General features: G+C 36.6%; 1 protein-coding gene across 3 annotated transcripts in view; it reads right to left on the reverse strand.

Annotated features, from left to right (window-relative positions):
* The window catches only part of oxsr1b (oxidative stress responsive kinase 1b), a 52,204-nt gene that overhangs the window by 25,484 nt on the left and 8,120 nt on the right, over window positions 1–18,600 (reverse strand). For all 3 annotated transcript variants that reach the window (XM_039666935.2, XM_089125594.1, XM_089125595.1), the window contains exons 2-3: window positions 11,723–11,835; window positions 4,073–4,181 (exon numbers count right to left, since the gene is read on the reverse strand). In XM_039666935.2, the coding sequence (XP_039522869.2) occupies window positions 4,073–4,181; window positions 11,723–11,835 (222 nt within the window). The remainder of the gene's footprint in view (window positions 1–4,072; window positions 4,182–11,722; window positions 11,836–18,600) is intronic.

Raw genomic sequence — 18,600 nt, forward strand, 5'->3', positions numbered from 1 at the left:
TAATATATATGATAGGATGCAATAAATTGGATTTTATATATATCTATATCACTATGTGAGAAGACTTTTTTTATATAAATTGAATTATATTCTATTATTTGAATAAAATATAATATAATAAAAGTTATTGGATGTTTGTTGATGCGTATAAAATGTCTACTACTTCAGGTACTCCACCTTTTACTATGACAATTTTAAGACTTTTTTTCTGTTTTTGCAAATGTACTATACACACCGGGGCGGTTTTGTAGAATGACTCATTTATATTCAGAGCAGCATAAAGGTGACAAGCAACAATGTGCTTGTAAAGTTGTAAAACTTCCACCTAGCTGTAAAATATCTACTTACAAGTGCTGTTCAGAGGCCAGAGAGGACAACTCCTTTTGAGCTATATCTGCTAATAAGCACAAGCGTGCTATGTGCTTATGTACACAGGGTTGGGGAGATTCCCCTCCTTCTATGTAAAGGCGCTTTGAGCACCAGAAAAGTCATCTATGTTTAGAAATGTAAGTAATTATTATTTATTATAATCATAATTAAGTCATTGATCTTGTTCCGTATCTAACATACCTTTGTACCCAACAAATAGGCCAGGCTTTCTGCCAGATCTGGTCTTCCTGTAAATGCCATGAGTGAATAAAGCAACTATGAGATGTATTATTCTTTTTTATTATCAATTCAGTTTAAGCCCGTTTTGCCTTCATGGTACTGGACAGTAAACAGGAAGTGGAGGGAATGACAAAATTAAAAAATACTGAGATAGTTTGTTTTGTAGTTCTTTCCTGAATGCACTTCCTATGCTGAAACTATGGAATGCCACCAAGCAGCATCACATAAAATCACATTCCTATTCACTTCATCACTTCTGACAGCTGTCAAAGGGAATGTTACAAATGTCACTTTCAAGACTTATTTAAAAGGTTAGTTCACTTAAAAATCTAAATTGTTATCGTTCACTCACCCTCATATTATTCCAAACCTATCTGACTTTATTTTTCGCGCTAAACACCAAAGAATATATTTTGAGGAATGTTTGAACTGTTTTTGTCCATACAAATTAAGTCTATAGAGTGCCGAAGTGATGACGTCACTTTGTCGGACAACTCGAAAGCTAGCAGCGCATGGGTTCCCTTGATCGAAAAAGCTATGCATTTTCCCCATAGACTTTTGGAAAATCGCAAATAAATAAGATCTGTATTTAACACCTTACACGTTTTGTCTATCAAGATAATCTTTAATCCAAAATGTATACATTTTGAAGCCTATAAAAAGTTTTTTTTAAAACACAAGCTGACACAATAACAAACACAAGCAGGTTATAACTGTGTGTTCTATGTCATAGATCAAAACGTGAAAATATTTAGAGGCTTTGTTCACCACAAACCTTATTTCAGGCAATTTAGCAAAAACCCATTCAAAAATCCCATAGACTTTAGAGCGAGGGAACCCGGTAGTGCTAAAATGCAAACTCACTTCCGCGTTTTGGCCTACAGAGTGACGTCGTAACTTCTGCACTCTATAGGGTTCAAAACAACCCTGATTGGACCCCATTGACTTTGACACAAAAAAATAAATAAAAAACTCTTCAAAAATGTTACGTTTTTGTGTTCCACAGAAGAAAGAAAGTCCGTTTGGAATCACGTGAGGATGAGTAAATGATTCCAATTTTCATTTTTAGCTTAACTATCCTTTTTAGACCCCTACCCTTTAGTACACAATAAAAACACAGCAGTATCTGTTATGTTTAAACTACTATAGCTGCCTGCCCCAGAGCTGTGAGACCTTGTCGTCTCCTACCTTCATACTTAAGATGGGCTGCGTGCCACCTGGGCATCTTCAGCTGGCAGAGGCAGGAGGAGGAGGGCACAACAGCTGATGACAGGCGTAAAATGAACTGCGATTATCCAGACAGAGTGATTTCAGCTCTGCGCCGGGGGAAGAAAGGCCGCGTCCCACGGCTGTCAGTGTCAGCATGAGCCACACTATAATCTCCCTGTCCAGCACTTGGCTGCGTCTGGGACAGAGCATTACACGCTGGCTTGAAACATATCATCAAACTCTCAGCAGTAGCTTTACACAATGGGGTTCGGAAAGACACGAACACTACTGGAGCTTAAGGACGCAATGCAATCAAGAAGCAAAACGGGCTGTTTAAAACTAAAATAAATAAAAACAGTGCTGCACGATATTATTAAAAAAAAAAAAAAAACGGACATGGCAATATACAGTATATTGGGATATGAAAAGATGCAGGAATTTTAACCTGCTGACATGAATAGCCATATTCGGGGGGGAAAAAAAAGATCATTTTCGAGCGAGTGGGATGGATTTTTTGAGGACTGCATCAGCATAAAAATTAATAACAAATAATAATAATTAATTTTTCTGAGGACTTTGAGCGTGAAATCCTTGTAGGGCTGAACGATTTGGGAAAAACTTAAAAATTGGGAAAATTGTTCATAAATGGGTTTACTTTTTACAAGCATCGACACGCTTATTTCAGTTTAAAAAAAAAAGTAAAAAAAAAAAAGTTATCATAGGCCACATTTCCACTGTTGACCAATTCAATATTTATTGTATAATATACAATGCACTTTAATATGTGAAGTTATGATTTTATTGTGACTATTATTTAAAAAAAATATTAAACAAAATCAGGAAGAAAATTTTATTCATATTATATTACAATATTAATATTTACATCTTAATTTCATAATTTTTAAACAAGCTTTTATTTTTATGGTTTGCTTAATAAAAATTTGAGCTGTCAAGTTTCAGAATGAAAACTACACATATAAATGTGTCGCTTCACCCTGAAAATTGCAAAGCATTTTTTTAAAACTAAATCGTACCCTGTGCAATTTGAAAAATCGCACTATATCCATATTTTATTTTGATAAAACATGCAGCCCTAAATAAAATCATTTCTATAAATCTATTCAGCAACTTCACAGCTGAACAAATATGACAAATTCTGATCTGTTTGCATAACTTAATGTGCCAAGATATGCTTGTGCATGTCTTAGGATAAATTCCCCAAAAGCCAGGCTGGCAAGATTGTCAAAAGATATCCGTGCCGGACACAGGCATAATGCAATAATGCTGTAAGATATGGTGTGAGTCTCATGCTGTTGCACTAATGTGTCTGCTGTAATTAACAGCAACCTCTGATTAACTCCGTAGAGGAGCTCCTGGAAAACTCCATTAGCATTCTAACGGCTCATTTGAGAACCCAATATAGCACTCAAAAATGAAATTACCAAGAGAAACCACCAATATATCTCAGCAAAACTTCATTTAGTGCGTCAAACAGTATTTGACAGATGAATGACCAAAAAACACTACTGTTCAAACTTTGGTGACAGCAAAATATTGTTTTGAAGAGAAATTAATAGTTTTACTCAGAAATTCAAGTAATTAAAAGTGACAGCAAAGACATTTATAATGTTACAACAAAATCCTATAAAAAAAAAGCTAATATGAACATTCTATTCATTAAAGAAACCTGAAACAAAAAGTATGATGGTTTCCACAAAAATAATAATCAGCACTACTGTTTTCAACGTTGAGCACCAAATTAGCATATTAAAAGGAGTTTTGAAAGATCATATGACTGCAAATGTATCATTGTCATGACAAGAATAAATTACATTTTAAAATAACAGTTATTTTAAATTGTAGTCATTTTAGCCTTGGTGAGTATAAAACTCTTTTTTTTTTTTTTCTTAACCGTACCAACCCAGAACTTTTTCCGCAAGACATCATATGGTCATGTCTAATGACCTACACCAAATTCAAGTAATTATAACCGAACAAATATATTTGTTAACTACAGAGCTTCTTTTTCTATAAAAATTTAATCTTGATTAAAATGTTTTTTTTTTTTACTTCTCTCAAAGCTCCTTTAGATGCTGCCATCAAAAATCTACCAAATCAAGTCCTGTCAGTACACAGGATGTTGCATCAAAATTGGAATGAACACAACTGAATGGCTTTTTTCAGTGCTTGGATGCAACCAACTGGAAATTGAGGGGTTGGATTGGAGGAAAAAGGACAGGTGGGTAGGACTTACCACCACTGAGCAGCTTCATGACCAACCACAGCTCATCCTTCACCACAAACGACGTGTAGTACGACACAATGTTCGGGTGGTGACACTGGCTCATCGCCTGAATCTCTTTCTGGAGAGAGAGAGAGGGAGGGGAAATAACCACAGTTAACCTAATTCAACCAATATCCTTTCTAAATAATTCACAAATTGGATGAAACAACCAATCTGAATCCTTCAAGGCATCTGCAGGATGTTTAAAATCAAATTGAAGGCTTTGAAGATGTTTTTTTAAGACCTCCACATCAATAACGGTCATATCATTAATTTCAACTTTACCATTCTCATAAAATAACTGGGTTATTGTATATTATTCAGTACTTTCTTGGCAAGTACACTGTAAGTACATTGAAAGTGCACGTACTGCAAAATAAAGTTCAATCGATCCACCTGTTAACATTTGCAACACTGTGTGGAAGATGTGTAAAATAATGAGTTGGTTTTTACATTGATCTAAACAAAATGGAAGACGTGAAAGAAAATGCAAATACAGTATACAATATGATGGAAGAGCAGAAAAATAGTGGTTTCTCCGTTTACCTCTGTAAACAAAGTAGCTCTGTTTTATTAGGAGGTAATATGAAAAAAAAAGGAGAAAGGCGAAGAGTTTGGAGGTATGACTGATATAAACACAGTAATTTCATCAAATCATTTTATTTAATCAAATTGTAGCCTTTTGAAGTTTATTACATTAAGCCATATTGTGATTCCTGGTTTTCCATCTTTCCCCCTTCCATCCAAGACATCTTCAAGTGTTTTCTAAATTTTATGACACCAAATCTGATAAAACTAAATTTAAGACTGAAGGACCCGCGGGAAACCCTGTTCTTCAGAAAGACAGCGTTAAACACTGGAATCAGTTCATGTGCTTGTCGCTGAATGAAGCAGCTCTCAATAAGGCATTTACTGTGTATACATACAGTCACATAGTATGTGGTCCAGAATGCACTGGGCCTCATGGCTTAACCGAATAACTGAGGTGCTTCACAATGGTGCCATTCCAGATCTGGATTAATGTTTAAACAAGTCTAGCTCAGTTGAACAGTTGGCAAATCGTCAGGTTCAGTTCAGCAGATATTTACGTACTTCAGGTGAACTAGTAGTTTTTATTAGCTCACTCGTATATGAAGCACCTCCAGCCACTTTCACCGACCGCAAAGCACGAACAAACTGTAAAAATAAACAACATCAATCCAAGAGTGCTATAAACACCACGACACCTTCACCTGACTGCCTGTTACAAATAACCACAGTGTCCAAATAAATAGGTGTGCATGTTGTTACTGTCAATATTCATCAGCAAAACAGGGATACTAGATGGGGGTTTTTTTAGCAATCGAAGACAGAAGGAAAAAGTAGTTTTTCTCTATCCCCTGTTTACTTGCTAGTCTTTCTATTTGACGAAGCAGTTAAAGTGAAACCCTTGCAGCTCAGTGAGACTGACAGCTGAGGTAATGTTGGCACTACGCCTGAATCCATCACTCTGAGTGAGTTCTCCCCAAGTCATTTGATGGTGGGGGCTTACTAATGATATTATAAAGCAATTGTGCCATTTCGTTTTAGCTGTCAGGGCTAGTCTTGTTCAATTTGTTACGTGGATGCCAAAACAATCAATAAAAGAAACTAAAAATTGCAGGTTTGATGCTAATGGCTACACGAGTTTATACTTGTTCATTCCACAATGCTGAGCTTCATTATAGTCTAATGCTGCTTTGTTAATATTAAACTGAATGGGGACCCGAGCTTTCAAGCTATTCTAATTTTATAAAATAATAAAAAAAAAACATTTATTTTGAATTTCTTTACATTATTTGGTTTTACATTTCAACTTACTTTAGTACATTACTGTCAGACTGGAAAAACAGGTGCTGCAATAATGTAAAATGTGTGAACAATAATGTTTTTTAAACATTTGAGAATGAAAACCTATTCTAGTTGGTCCTCTTTAAGTCAGAAGTAAATCAGCCACATTTTAACAGTCTTTTGAAACCACTACTCAATAGTCCCAAGATAACTCAATAGATCAGCATACCTAAACCAACTAAACCTGTTCTAAAGTCTGCATACAATTTACACAAACACTTCCGTCTTAAATTAACTATAGTTGGAATGTAAGTTTTGGTAATGAAATGTAGCAAAAATACAGCCATGTTATAATTAGGTGCACCGCTTTGCTTCAAGTAAAGGGTCGGGTTGCAGACACAATCCTCTCAAATATAAAAAATGAATAAGATAGGCCATTTTAAGTTTCTGAAAAACAACTCATGACAGTTTAACTTTCCAAGTTGAATCCTCAAATGACCTTGTGGACATGAGCCATGTTCTCTGACCCAAAAAATGTATTTACAAGTGCAATCATGTATACCAGTCAAGACAAAGCTCTTCCCGTGCCAACACTGTAGGGTCACAGACACCCCAACAGTGGGCCACTGGGTATGTCCCACCCCTCCAAAGCTGGATTTCATTCAACAATTTAGTCAGCTTTGGCTGGCTCCACAGGCTGTGTCCAGTTCCACGATAGACACCAGTTTGAGGGCGTATGAAAACAATAACGCACTGGACGGTCTTTGGACATTCAATGGCTAGTGCTCCATCTGCATTCTCACAGCATTAGCCGAGGGTCATCTCAGCGTGGCTGGCCGATGTCTACCCGAGAGAGACAAAAACAATAGCCTTAGAAGGGAGGGTGACATCAAGAGACTGTTTGCCACCCGATTCGTGTACGTCCAGAGGACAATGAGCAAAGAAAAGCACTGAGACTCTTTGTCTGTGCTTATGTCACTGCCTTTCTGCCACTATACGCCCAGTGGAAATAAAAATTAAAAAAAAAAAAAAACACTTTCCTTCCTAAGTGTAACTTTCTCACTTCATATATGCTGTTCTATTTGCATTAAATGTATGTTAAACCCTGAGGTAAATATTCGGCCCCACTATATTAAGTGGCTTTAAGTATGCACTTACATTGAAATTAACGATACAATGGACTTATTGTGTACATACATGTTTTTACATTGTACTTATACTTTGAAAATACCTGCATGTAATTACATTTATAACTACACTGTTGCCCCTTCCCTTACACCTTAAACCTACCCATAACACCACACCTGACCCTAACCTTACCTGTATCAAACCTCAATAGCAGCACGTGTTTTACAATACAATCTGAACACAATAAGTACATTGTACTTATTTTTTGCTGTAAGTAAAGCCGCTTAATATAAAGTGGGACCAAATATTCATTTAAAATCGTATGTACTTATTTTTTGATGCAAGTAAAGCCACTTAATATGAAGTGGGACTAATTATATTGATTTAAAATCATGTGCATAAAAATCCCTCTCTCTCTCTCTCAAATCAGATAAAAACAGATCAGCAGGATATTTAGCTGATTCACTTTTAGAAAAGCACAACATTTCCTTTAATATAGGTAAAAGGAAAACCACTCTACAGAAGAAAATTTCAGATATCTTAATATAAAAATAAAAAACATATTGACTATTGACAAATATTACAATTACCTCTCATACTGCTGCTGTTTAGTCAAATAAAAATGATCTGATACTGAATAATAATAATATTAATAAGAATTTTGTCCAATTGCATAAACTGAATTAAGACATTAGTCCATATTTCAATTTCAAAGACTTTTGACTATAATTACAATTAAATAATTTCATAAATATTTATGATAAACATTTAACATTTAGACATTAGACCATATTTCAATTTTCAACGTAAAAATTATTATGATATACATTTAACATATCGTACTGCTTCAGTATAGTAATATAAAAATCATATAATACTGAATAATTATAATAACTGTGTAGCCCAAACCATCATATTCAAAAGGCAGACATCTTTAAACATTTAGTTTGAATATATTATACACGACAGCTAATCTATCTAGGAGAAATGCAGCACATTTAACCACCGTCATCTGATGGACAATTGGCAGACACTGAAGTCATGTGATTTGAGAAGTCCTTGTCAAGTCCCCGTGGAATAAACGCTGCAGTGGTACACAGAGGGTTCACTATAGATTCAGCTTGACGTCAATGGCACTGACAGGATCTCAGCTCAGTCAGAGAGGAAAATTGTTCCTTCCACCACAACAGTCACACAGCTTCTGCGTTATGACTTGATTGGATTGTCCTGTTCTTTTTCGCTGCTCCTGCATGTTGGGAAGAACTAAAGCATGCTATACCCCAGCAAATTAGCCTGATCATAAGTGAAATTGACCCAAACCTCAAAGGAATTTCCTCCGAGAGCAGTCCTTGATGCAGATTACATGCATTACTGCTGCTCTCGCTCATTACGGGAGCAATCTGGCTTTAATTTAATGCCTCCTCTGAGTTTAAGAGAGCGCTCGGCATATCATAACGGCAAAGAAAGCATCAGAGGAAACCTGAACTGCATATTTTCCCTCTGACCCTAACTCTACAAAACTCTCCTGTTAACTTTCACCCAAGTCATTCCCAAGGGTTTACCTCAGTTCAGCTGGAAGAAAGTCTCCATTTACAGACTTTTTTTTTCTGAAATCAATGAGGGCAGGACTAGGGATAACATCTCTAACGACTTCAAACTCCTCGGTACACCTGGATTTGGGAAAAACTGAGATTCTGGTAGCCTCCCGCAGAGAGCTCGTAAATCGGGAATATGAGCTTTCCCAGTGAACGACAAAATCGGCTCCGCCTGGTCACGAGGCAAACTATGACCTTTTGAGCTCCTTGAGGAGCTGACAGATGAAATTAATAAGATGGGAAGGGGAAAGGATGTGTGTAGAAACTTTAGGAGTCATGTATGGAAACTTGAACTTTCAAACCAAACAGAAATTGGTGTTTTAAGGCATTTTCAGAGCTGTAAATCGCTTGCTTTGCTCCGAAACAAGGACTTAATGTTAGATCGGTTCGCTTTCACAAGTCAAAGCATATCAAAATGTGTTTATGCAAGTCACATGTGAGTAAAACTGTTCTCTTTTTGGTCAGAGTTCACCTGTTTACGTTCCTTTGCGTCATCCGTTTCTTTCTCAACTCAAACAAACCGCTCCAGAGTTTGCCTTCAATCAGGTTGAGACAACCACGTTCAGGCGATCTCGGAGTGATTGTTTTGGTGTGGATCTGAGCATGATTGCTGTGTTCATATATGCCTCAATGAACCGAACTAAAAATGAAAATGCACCAGGTTCCGAAAACGAACACTCTAAATGAGCCAGGTGTGAAAACGCCCTTGGAACTGGAAGATTCTTTAATGACTGGGATGAAGTCCTACTTTAGTCAATGTTGTGATTCACACAAAAGTTGCAAGGGGAAAATTCTGACTGGGAAATAAAACTGGAAAACACCACAGGGATTCCCTTTGGTCCAGTTAATAATGGTTTCCAGGCAATTTGGAAATGTTAGAATCCATGTGTTAGCTCTTTTCCCTCACATGAAATATTTCTGATTGTCGTTTAAATTTCACATAAGGAAGTTTTTAGAATAATAACGTCATAATAATACATTTTAATGACATAATTATGTTTTTACTCGTTTTTTGGAAATATAAACATTTAAATGGTGGCTGTCATAAAAACAACAGATTTATTTAAAAAATTCATTAAATATTGAACAGGTTAAAGGATTAGTTCACTTTTGAAAAAACTTTTGCTGATAATTTACTCACCCCCATGTCATCCAAGATGTCCATGTCTTTCTTTCCTCAGTCGAAAAGAAATTTAGGTTTTTGATGAAAATATTCCAGGATTTTTCTCCATATAATGGACTTCAATGGGAACCGGATGGTTCAAGTATCAAAAGACGGTTAATAACTGTTTCAGATGCAGCTTCAAATGTCTTTAAACGACACCAGACGATGAATAAGGGTCTTATCATGCAAAACGATCGGTTATTTCAAAACTTATTCCAAAAATGTAACTTTTATAAGGACAAATGCTAGCCTTGCTATATTCTCTGAGGCGCGTTTGTAACGTCACGTAATACGTAATTACGTTCAAAAGGTCACGGGCGACGTAGCCGGAAGTACAGAATCAAAATCGTCCGACATCGTTGTTTTTCCTTTTAATTCCTTTTTTTGTAAACGGTGTTTGAGTTAGTTTGCACGTTCAACCTATGCGTTCAACTTGTAAACACTGACTCTGTACTTTCGGCTACGTCGCCCGTGACCTTTTGAACGTAATTACGTAATACGTGACGTTGCAAAAGCGCCTCACAGAATATGGCAAGGCTAGCATTTGTCCTTATAAAAGTTACATTTTTGGAATAAGTTTTGAAATAACCGATCGTTTCGCATGATAAGACCCTTATTCATCGTCTGATATCGTTTAAAGACATTTGAAGCTGCATCTGAAACAGTTTTTAACCGTCTTTTGATACTTGAACCATCCGGTTCCCATTGAAGTCCATTATATGGAGAAAAATCCTGGAATGTTTTCATCAAAAACCTAAATTTCTTTTCGACTGAGGAAAGAAAGACATGGACATCTTGGATGACATGGGAGTGAGTAAATTATCAGCAAAAGTTTTTTCAAAAGTGAACTAATCCTTTAAGTCTAAATTAAAAGATATGCAGTGCATATATTTAGCAAAATGCTCTGCTCTAGGTTCAATTATTTTAGCAGAGTAACTTGAATGTTTTTTCTAAGGTAATGTAACATTATGAGACACTGTTTACAAGCTGTTTCCATCTTTCGGCTGTTTAAACACTAATTGAGCAATTACACAACACATGATACAGGATGATATAGGATGATCAGTTCATGTGCCGCTTGAACTGAGGCGTCACAACAAACTGTCATGACACATTCAAGAGCGCTGAAGCAGAATTTATTGTTTGAATTTCACAACAAAATCTACAGAATTTGAACGCTAAGACTTTGCTTTATATCAGAAGCCACAAAGCTTATTGCGATTTATTGGATGAGAGTTGCATTACAAAGCTTTGTTAATTCATCAACTGAAAACAGCACAGACTGAAAGATCAATTATTGGGATGTAATCGATATTGGTTCTTCAAACTGAGATTGGATCAAGAAATCAATATTTGTAGGTTTTACTGACAGTTTGAGGATCCAATGGAGTTACGCGGTTTAGTCACGCAAGCTCTTTTTAATTCTTTTCATTGGTTAGATAATTGCAAAACCAACAGATAGACGTAAAGGGTGACCGATAGTAATGATTTATGAAAAAATAAATAAATGGAGACACAAGGTTTCAACCCAACAGCGACGATATGTAAAAATCTGTTCCCATTGCCCAAAGACACATAGCCTACTGAATGTTGATACGTTGTGTCTGTACATTACAATCAATCAGTCCTGTATGGTCATTATTCACTGTCAGCTCATAAAAGGTGTTGGCATTTATGAGCCATGACTTATTGAGTGGTATTTCTCATATGCAGCCTTTAAATGTTGCACAGATGGGATCGTGCCTAACAGGTTTCATATATTTAAGCACAACATGTGAAACTCCCATAAATTTCTCTAACCGCAAGTCGACATGAAACAGAATTCATAACCCATGTTACTTCCATTCTTGCGTTAGTATCTTCAAACGCAACAAACTAAACAACAACAAGTGTTATTTTAGTATGTGGTAACAAGTTCAATACCAGGAGCTCATCCATGCTTGTCTGACATTTTTCCAGATTGATGCGTTTGATGGCGACCTTCTCCTTCCTGGGCACACAGTAGGCAGCCTGGACCACAGCTGTAGCTCCACTCCCTGAAACACACAAGAACGCATGTTAAACTCAGAACATCAGGAGCTGCATGGGACATCAAGTCATGACAGATAGTAGAATGAAGAGGAGAAACTGAAGGCGTGACACTATATATTAGGGCTGGGTAAAAAATATATACATTATACATACAAATATACATTTCTCGATTAATATTTTAATCAATCGCTACCGAAATCCGTATCATGTCTTGTGTAGTCGTTCAATTAGTGCTTCAACCTCGAAAAAGACATCAATAAAACAGCTTGTGCAATAAAATATGTCATGTAATGTCACATTTAAGCCTACCTCAGAAAAAAACAGATTCAGTGGCCATAAATTCAATGGTCAGCTACAAAAAATTACTCTAGAGAGAAGCATTTTGCTAAATATGTGCACCATATTCATTAAAAATTTTAATGTTTTTCAATATTTAATGCATGTCAAGTTATGACAAACAACAGTTAAATGTTTATATTTCAAAAAAAATTACTTGGAATAGAAATATAATTATGTGATTGTAAAGTTAGTATTATAACTATTATTATAAAACATCACTGAGTGTAATTTAAGTGTTTGCAGACAAATCAGTTCAATTTTAAAATTCAATATTATAGTAATGTTGTACCAACTGACTCACTCCATAAGTTTACAGCATAAGTTGAGTTTTTTTTTTTCCTTGAGAAAATTTGCCATGTACTGTACCTAATATATATCCAAATTAATTTTTTAATTAAAAAAAATATATTTTTTAATTTAATAAATTATAATTAATTTATTTAAAAATAAATCATAACAATTAAATTAATATATTAATCAAAATAATATTTATATTTAAAATGTAATGTCATTTTAAAATTGTTATACTTTTTTGTTGTATGAATGACAAATGATTATTACATGTCAAAAAGCAGAAATACAATAATCACGGGTTCTGCATATTGGTTATGAGACATTTTTCAAACATTATTGCTCATTAAAAACAATAACATCTATCTCTAGCCATTATACTTACTCCCTTTGGAAAATGTTAAAGAAAAGCTGACAGCTAAATGCTAAATCAAAACATTCCTCTGTCACGGCAGCATTGGACATTTATTCGAGAAGACTATTAAATCCTAACAGACTATAAGTCGAAGGATTTGAGCGCTATACTTGGCTTTCAACTTTACTGCAGAGGTTAATCTCCAGAGTGCTTTAATGAGGTTCTGCTCATGGCACCACAGACTGGCACAGGAGAGAAAGCAGACAACAAGACACTTCTGCAGTTATCCTTGAGAACGCAAGGTTGTCCTAGTCCACACATCCTGAATAATAGAAGACAAGACTCTACGGGGGCCCAAGACCCTCGTAAATCAGCAAGCACCTATGTTTGCACTGCGAGCTGAATATAAATGACATACTATATGCTGATATAAGGCAGAGGGATTTTTTTAATCATCTTTAATCAACTACTCAAACTCCATATGGCCTAATAATAACAAAAACCTCATTGTTTAGCATTTTGATTGCACCAGCAGGGCACCATGGATTAGGGGAACAAATTCTAAAACTGAACTGGTTTGACTAGTTTGTGTACAGCCAAACAGTCATTGGAGAATTTGAACCACAATAATGAGACTGATCTGAAGTAGCCAAAATGTTACTAAAATGTGCTGACAGCAATCCCATTAATCACATCCTGGCCTCCAGATGGATGTTGGTCCCCACTCCCAGCACTGGCCCTCATAGGTCACCCAGGATGTTCACCATTCATCAATCAAGAGAGTTGTATTTGAGACCCTATGCTATACATTAAAAGTTGCCTGTGCCAACAACATGAGTTTAAGTATAAATTCCTACAGACAAACAAACAATCGGTTGTTAGGGATTATTCAGGAAAGAATATACTAAAGTTGGCATGAAATAGAAGTTGCGATAGTCTTTTCTTCCCTATTGTGATGAATATTCAAGTAAAAAGGCTTCTCGAACAAGGAAAAAAATACTTGATTATTTGATTATTATAAAAATACAAAAGACTTGATTTTGTCTAATATTGGTTGTGGTATGCTATTGCTGTTATCTCACTAAACATGTCATCAGAGAAGAGAGAACTTAACAAAAATATGTGCATGAATAAATCATTTTAATTAAATGCTGCAATATTCCATAAAAATAAGAATTTTTTTTTGTAACCCACATTTCCCCCAATTTACATTAACTGATATTAGTATTTAAACATTCTCTATGATATTATTTTTCTAATGCCACACTGTCTCTTTCTCGCTCACACACACTAGGCTAGTTACCAACTCTTTAGACTTTTAATGCTTCGTGTTTTATTTTTAAAGTTTGTGGGTCTTATTTTGGGGATGGATTCTGGGAAATCTCCCTTATTTTCAATGTTCAATGTTCAAAGTTGACCGCTATAAACTGGATACGGTAAAAGATTAATATATCAACTTGCTCCGCTGACTATGTCCCCTTCTTCGTTGCTCTGATTGGTTGTAGTTCTATCCAATTGCGTGCAGAGATAATCTGAAAGACAACCGCTTATCCCGCCCCTAGGATTGAGCCCTGTCAATGATGAGTTCCCAGACCAAACATCTTGATGTAGGTCTGGCATGCCAGGCTAGTCCGGGCCAACAGAAGGTCTACTGTGGCACAAGTCGCACAAAAATGTTTAATGATGGTTAGGGAGGAATGTGTCACAACAGACTGCTGCAAATGTTACTGGGTGGCTGCAGACCAACCAGAGTGTTTATGATGATGACCCCTGTCCAAAGCGCCTACAATGGGTGTCAGAACTGGACCTCGGAGTAGTGGAAGAAGGTTGCCTGGTCCGATGAGTCCCGTTTTCTTTTACATCACGCGGATGGCCGTGTACAAGTGTGACGTACACCTGGGGAAGTGATGGTACCAGGATGCACTCTGGGATCAATGGTCAATCTGGTCAATGTTCTGCTGGTGGGTAACCCTGGGTCCAGCCATTCATGTGGACGAAAATTTAACATGTGCCACCAACCTAAACATTGTTGCAGACCAGGTACACCCCTTCATGACAATGGTGTTCCCTGATTGAAATGGCCTCTTTCAGCCCCCTTCCACACTGCACAGATTGTTCAGGAATGGTTTAAGGAACATTATGAAGAGTTCAAGGTGTTGCCCTGGCCTTCAAATTCCTTAGATCTCAATCTAATTGAACATCTGTGGAATGTGCTGGACCAAAGAGTTCGATCCACAGCGGCTCCACCTCGCAACCAACAGGACGTGAAGGATCTGCTGCTAACTTCTTGGTAAAATTTTAGATAATAAGTGAACGCTACTGTTCTAAAAAAATACTTTGTTTAAAAAAAATAATGAAATGCTTTTATTTTGAAAGGATGTATTACATTTCAAAAGTGACAGAAAACCTTTATGACATTTATGAATGTCTTTACTATTTAATAAATGCTGTTCTTTTCAACTCAATAGAAATAGAAAACAAATAACATTTCACAATATCACCGTTTTTAATGTATTTTAATGAAATCCAGCATTGGTGAGCATTAGCCACTTCTTTCAAAGACATTAAAATGGCTCGCATTAAACGTTTAATATACGCTCTCTAACTGTTGATGCTTCTTAACTTCCTTCTGTCTCCAATAAACATCAAATATCTAACACTGAGGGAAGTAATAAAACAGCAAAAGCAGCCTAGCAACCCAATAACAAATATAATAAAGTCATGATACTTCATTGTATAAGCATAATAAAGTACTGAACACAACCTGTGAATATCAAAGACATATTATTATATGGTCAGTTATTAGACGTTAATATTGCAGGTGTGTTGGGTGCAATAAAGTGCTGCTATGTTACTGTTCTCAAGTTTTCGCCCAAGTCGAAAAAGCACAGGCTCGTCTATTGATTTAAAAGGAAAATAGTGAGAGCTGTGTACATCTGCACCACAGCAACAGGATTCTACTGAGGCCTGTTGCTGCTTTCTTAATCGAATGATTCAATATTACGTTACCAGGTTACGGGCCTTACATTTTTTTTTTATGAAGAACCACAAGCTGATGTTGTGTAGATGCTTGCTTCCCTAATTACCGGCAGAAAAAGAGGAAATACTTCTGGTTTTAATCAAGGATTCTGTTTGATTAATTCAGCCAAATGTTTACCAAGAATACCAAGATGCGCAGACAGTGATCTGACCACAAGTGCATGGAGACTGAAAAGTATCTGATCCAAGGTTTATAAAATCTGAATTATTCATTTCTTCCTCCTTCATTGATGTCCCATTAGAAATGATGTTAACTTCATGAGGGAGTTTAGGAGGAGATAAAGGGTAATGCTTGCCTTCAATCACTCTCCACCAGTATCATGCATTAACTAGCTATTTTGAATTCAACGCCACACTTGTCAAGAAACAGATTCATTTGGACACACAAACGCACACTATGGTCTAAAGGGGAGTATGACACTTGATTTAAGAATGTACATTTTGGAAGACAAGTATTGAACCATTATATGTTTCCAAGTCCAAATCAACCGGTCATAAAAGGACAAAGTGTGGAATTTGACTTCTTTGCGATACACGACCCAATAGCCCAGCATCTGAAATAGGCTGAGGTCCCTCAGAGTGGTGTGAATGTGTTCCTTCATGCATAGCTCTCTGTTTGTGTTACCTTGAGTCAGCTTGTTCTCTCAGGAGCCCTTTATTACATTTCCTAGGCTTGCATTCCGCACACTATTCTGGGCTGCACTGAGACATGTCACACTTAGGGAGCTTCGCACAAGAGAAAAACTGTGATGGAGCGCTTGATGCACAGGAATTCGTAAGATTCACTTTGAGGGCGAATTGGATTTCGTAAAAAAAAAAAAACATCTGGACAATTGATGTGGAATGTAGCAGAAAAAGACGGCGCGATTTTCGCAAAACCTTCGAAAAAACATCAATGATAGCAAAATGGATAGTTCACCCAAAAATGAAAATTAAGTCATTAATTACTCACCCCCATGCTGTACCAACCCCGTAAGACCTTCGTTCGTCTTCGGAACACAAATGAAGATATTTTTGATTAAATTTGAGAGGTGGCTCACTACCACATAGGCACCCTAAGGGATTGAAACTTGACAGCCCAGAAAGTCATTGAAGAAAATGTTTAAATACTCCATGTGACTACAGTGGCTCAACTTTAAGTTTATCAAGCGACGAGAATACTTTTTGTGCGAAAAAAACAACAACAAAAATAATGACTTTATTCGACTATTTCTTTTCTTCCTTCTGGGCCTGAGATGAGAATTAAAGAGATTTCCAAAAGAACTACGTTATTTTTCTACTACTTGTTCAGTTCTCGCGTATGCGTCATGGAAATCTCTTGAATTCTCGTCTCAGGCCCAGAACGATGAAAAGAAATAGTCGAATAAAGTCGAATAACAGTCGAATATTTAAACATTTTCTTCAATGACTTTCTGGGCAGTCAAGTTTCAATCCCTTAGGGAGCCTATGTGTTAGTGATCCAGCTCTCAAATTTAATCAAAAATATCTTAATTTGTGTTCTGAAGATGAAGGAATTATGGGGTTGGTACAGCATGGGGGTGAGTAATTACTTAATTTAGATTTTTTGGGTGAACTAACTCTTTAACATACAGCATGAACCGGTTGTATTTAATGAATCAAAAACAGAGTGCCGCTAGCCTGATTCAGAAACTGGATGTATGTCTCTTATGACTCATATGAACTGGTTCTTTTAACTCGATTCAAAGCTTTCAACATAACCTGTGCTGTTCAATTGATGAAGATTAAGCGAACCAAAAACCGTTCTAACAGTGAAGTCTGATTGATAAGGAAAGTTAATCATATGAACTGATTCTTTTTAGTGCCATACAGCACAATCACTGTAGTCTGGATAATGAAGAAAGGCAGTCATTTGAACTGTCTTTTTACATACTATCTAAAACCATACAGAACAGCAAGAGTAGTCAGATTCATGAATAACATAGGTGTGTTCAACTTGAAGAGGCACTGCGCAGACTGATCGACGTATAACATCAAAGTACCACAATAGTGATTCAAAAGCATGGATTGTCATACAGCGTGCATATACTGGCATACATTTAGTACGACTTACTACATTGCAAAGAGGCACCACTTGCTCCAATGGCAATGGTCTCTTGCTCCCCATTCTCACTAAGAAGGGCTAAGCCACCCTAAAGACCGAATCCTAGAACCGGCCCTGTCACAAACCAATCGGTCTGCGCAGTTGAACAGTTGAAGTTGAACACACCTAATGACTCATACTTTCTTAAAAGGGAAAAAGAATTTCCAACTCAAGGCAACTTTGATAAACACAGCTTCTTTTTCAACTTACAGTCTCAGACTGTCAAACAGCAGTAATCAAACATTTCCAGTCTAGAACAGTGAAGGACTGTGGAAGCTGAGAGGAACAGAGCACAGGTCTGACTCCATCCGAGGAGACTCTGTGGTCTCTGAGGTGGAAAAAACTGCTAGGATCAGTAAAATAACAAGACTCCAATTCCCTTGGGAAGACACCAACACAATGGTTCAGCTGAGTGTGCTCCAAACTCCAGCGGAGAGTGGAATAAGAGAAGTACCCGAGAAATCCTCCTGGACTACATGGTTTAATACAATCGGATCCAGCTAAAACATATCTTCGTGATTAACAGTAACGTGGTCGAAGAAAATGGGACAAACCCATCCTTGGCTGGAAGACAAAAGGAAACGTTGACTAATTTCAACTCCATTTAATGTCATGCTTTTAATGGAAAGAACATGTGCCTGCCTT

The sequence above is a fragment of the Pimephales promelas genome, chromosome 22 (assembly GCF_988280905.1).
Source record: "Pimephales promelas chromosome 22, fPimPro1.hap1.1, whole genome shotgun sequence".
Taxonomy (NCBI): Eukaryota; Metazoa; Chordata; class Actinopteri; order Cypriniformes; family Leuciscidae; genus Pimephales; species Pimephales promelas.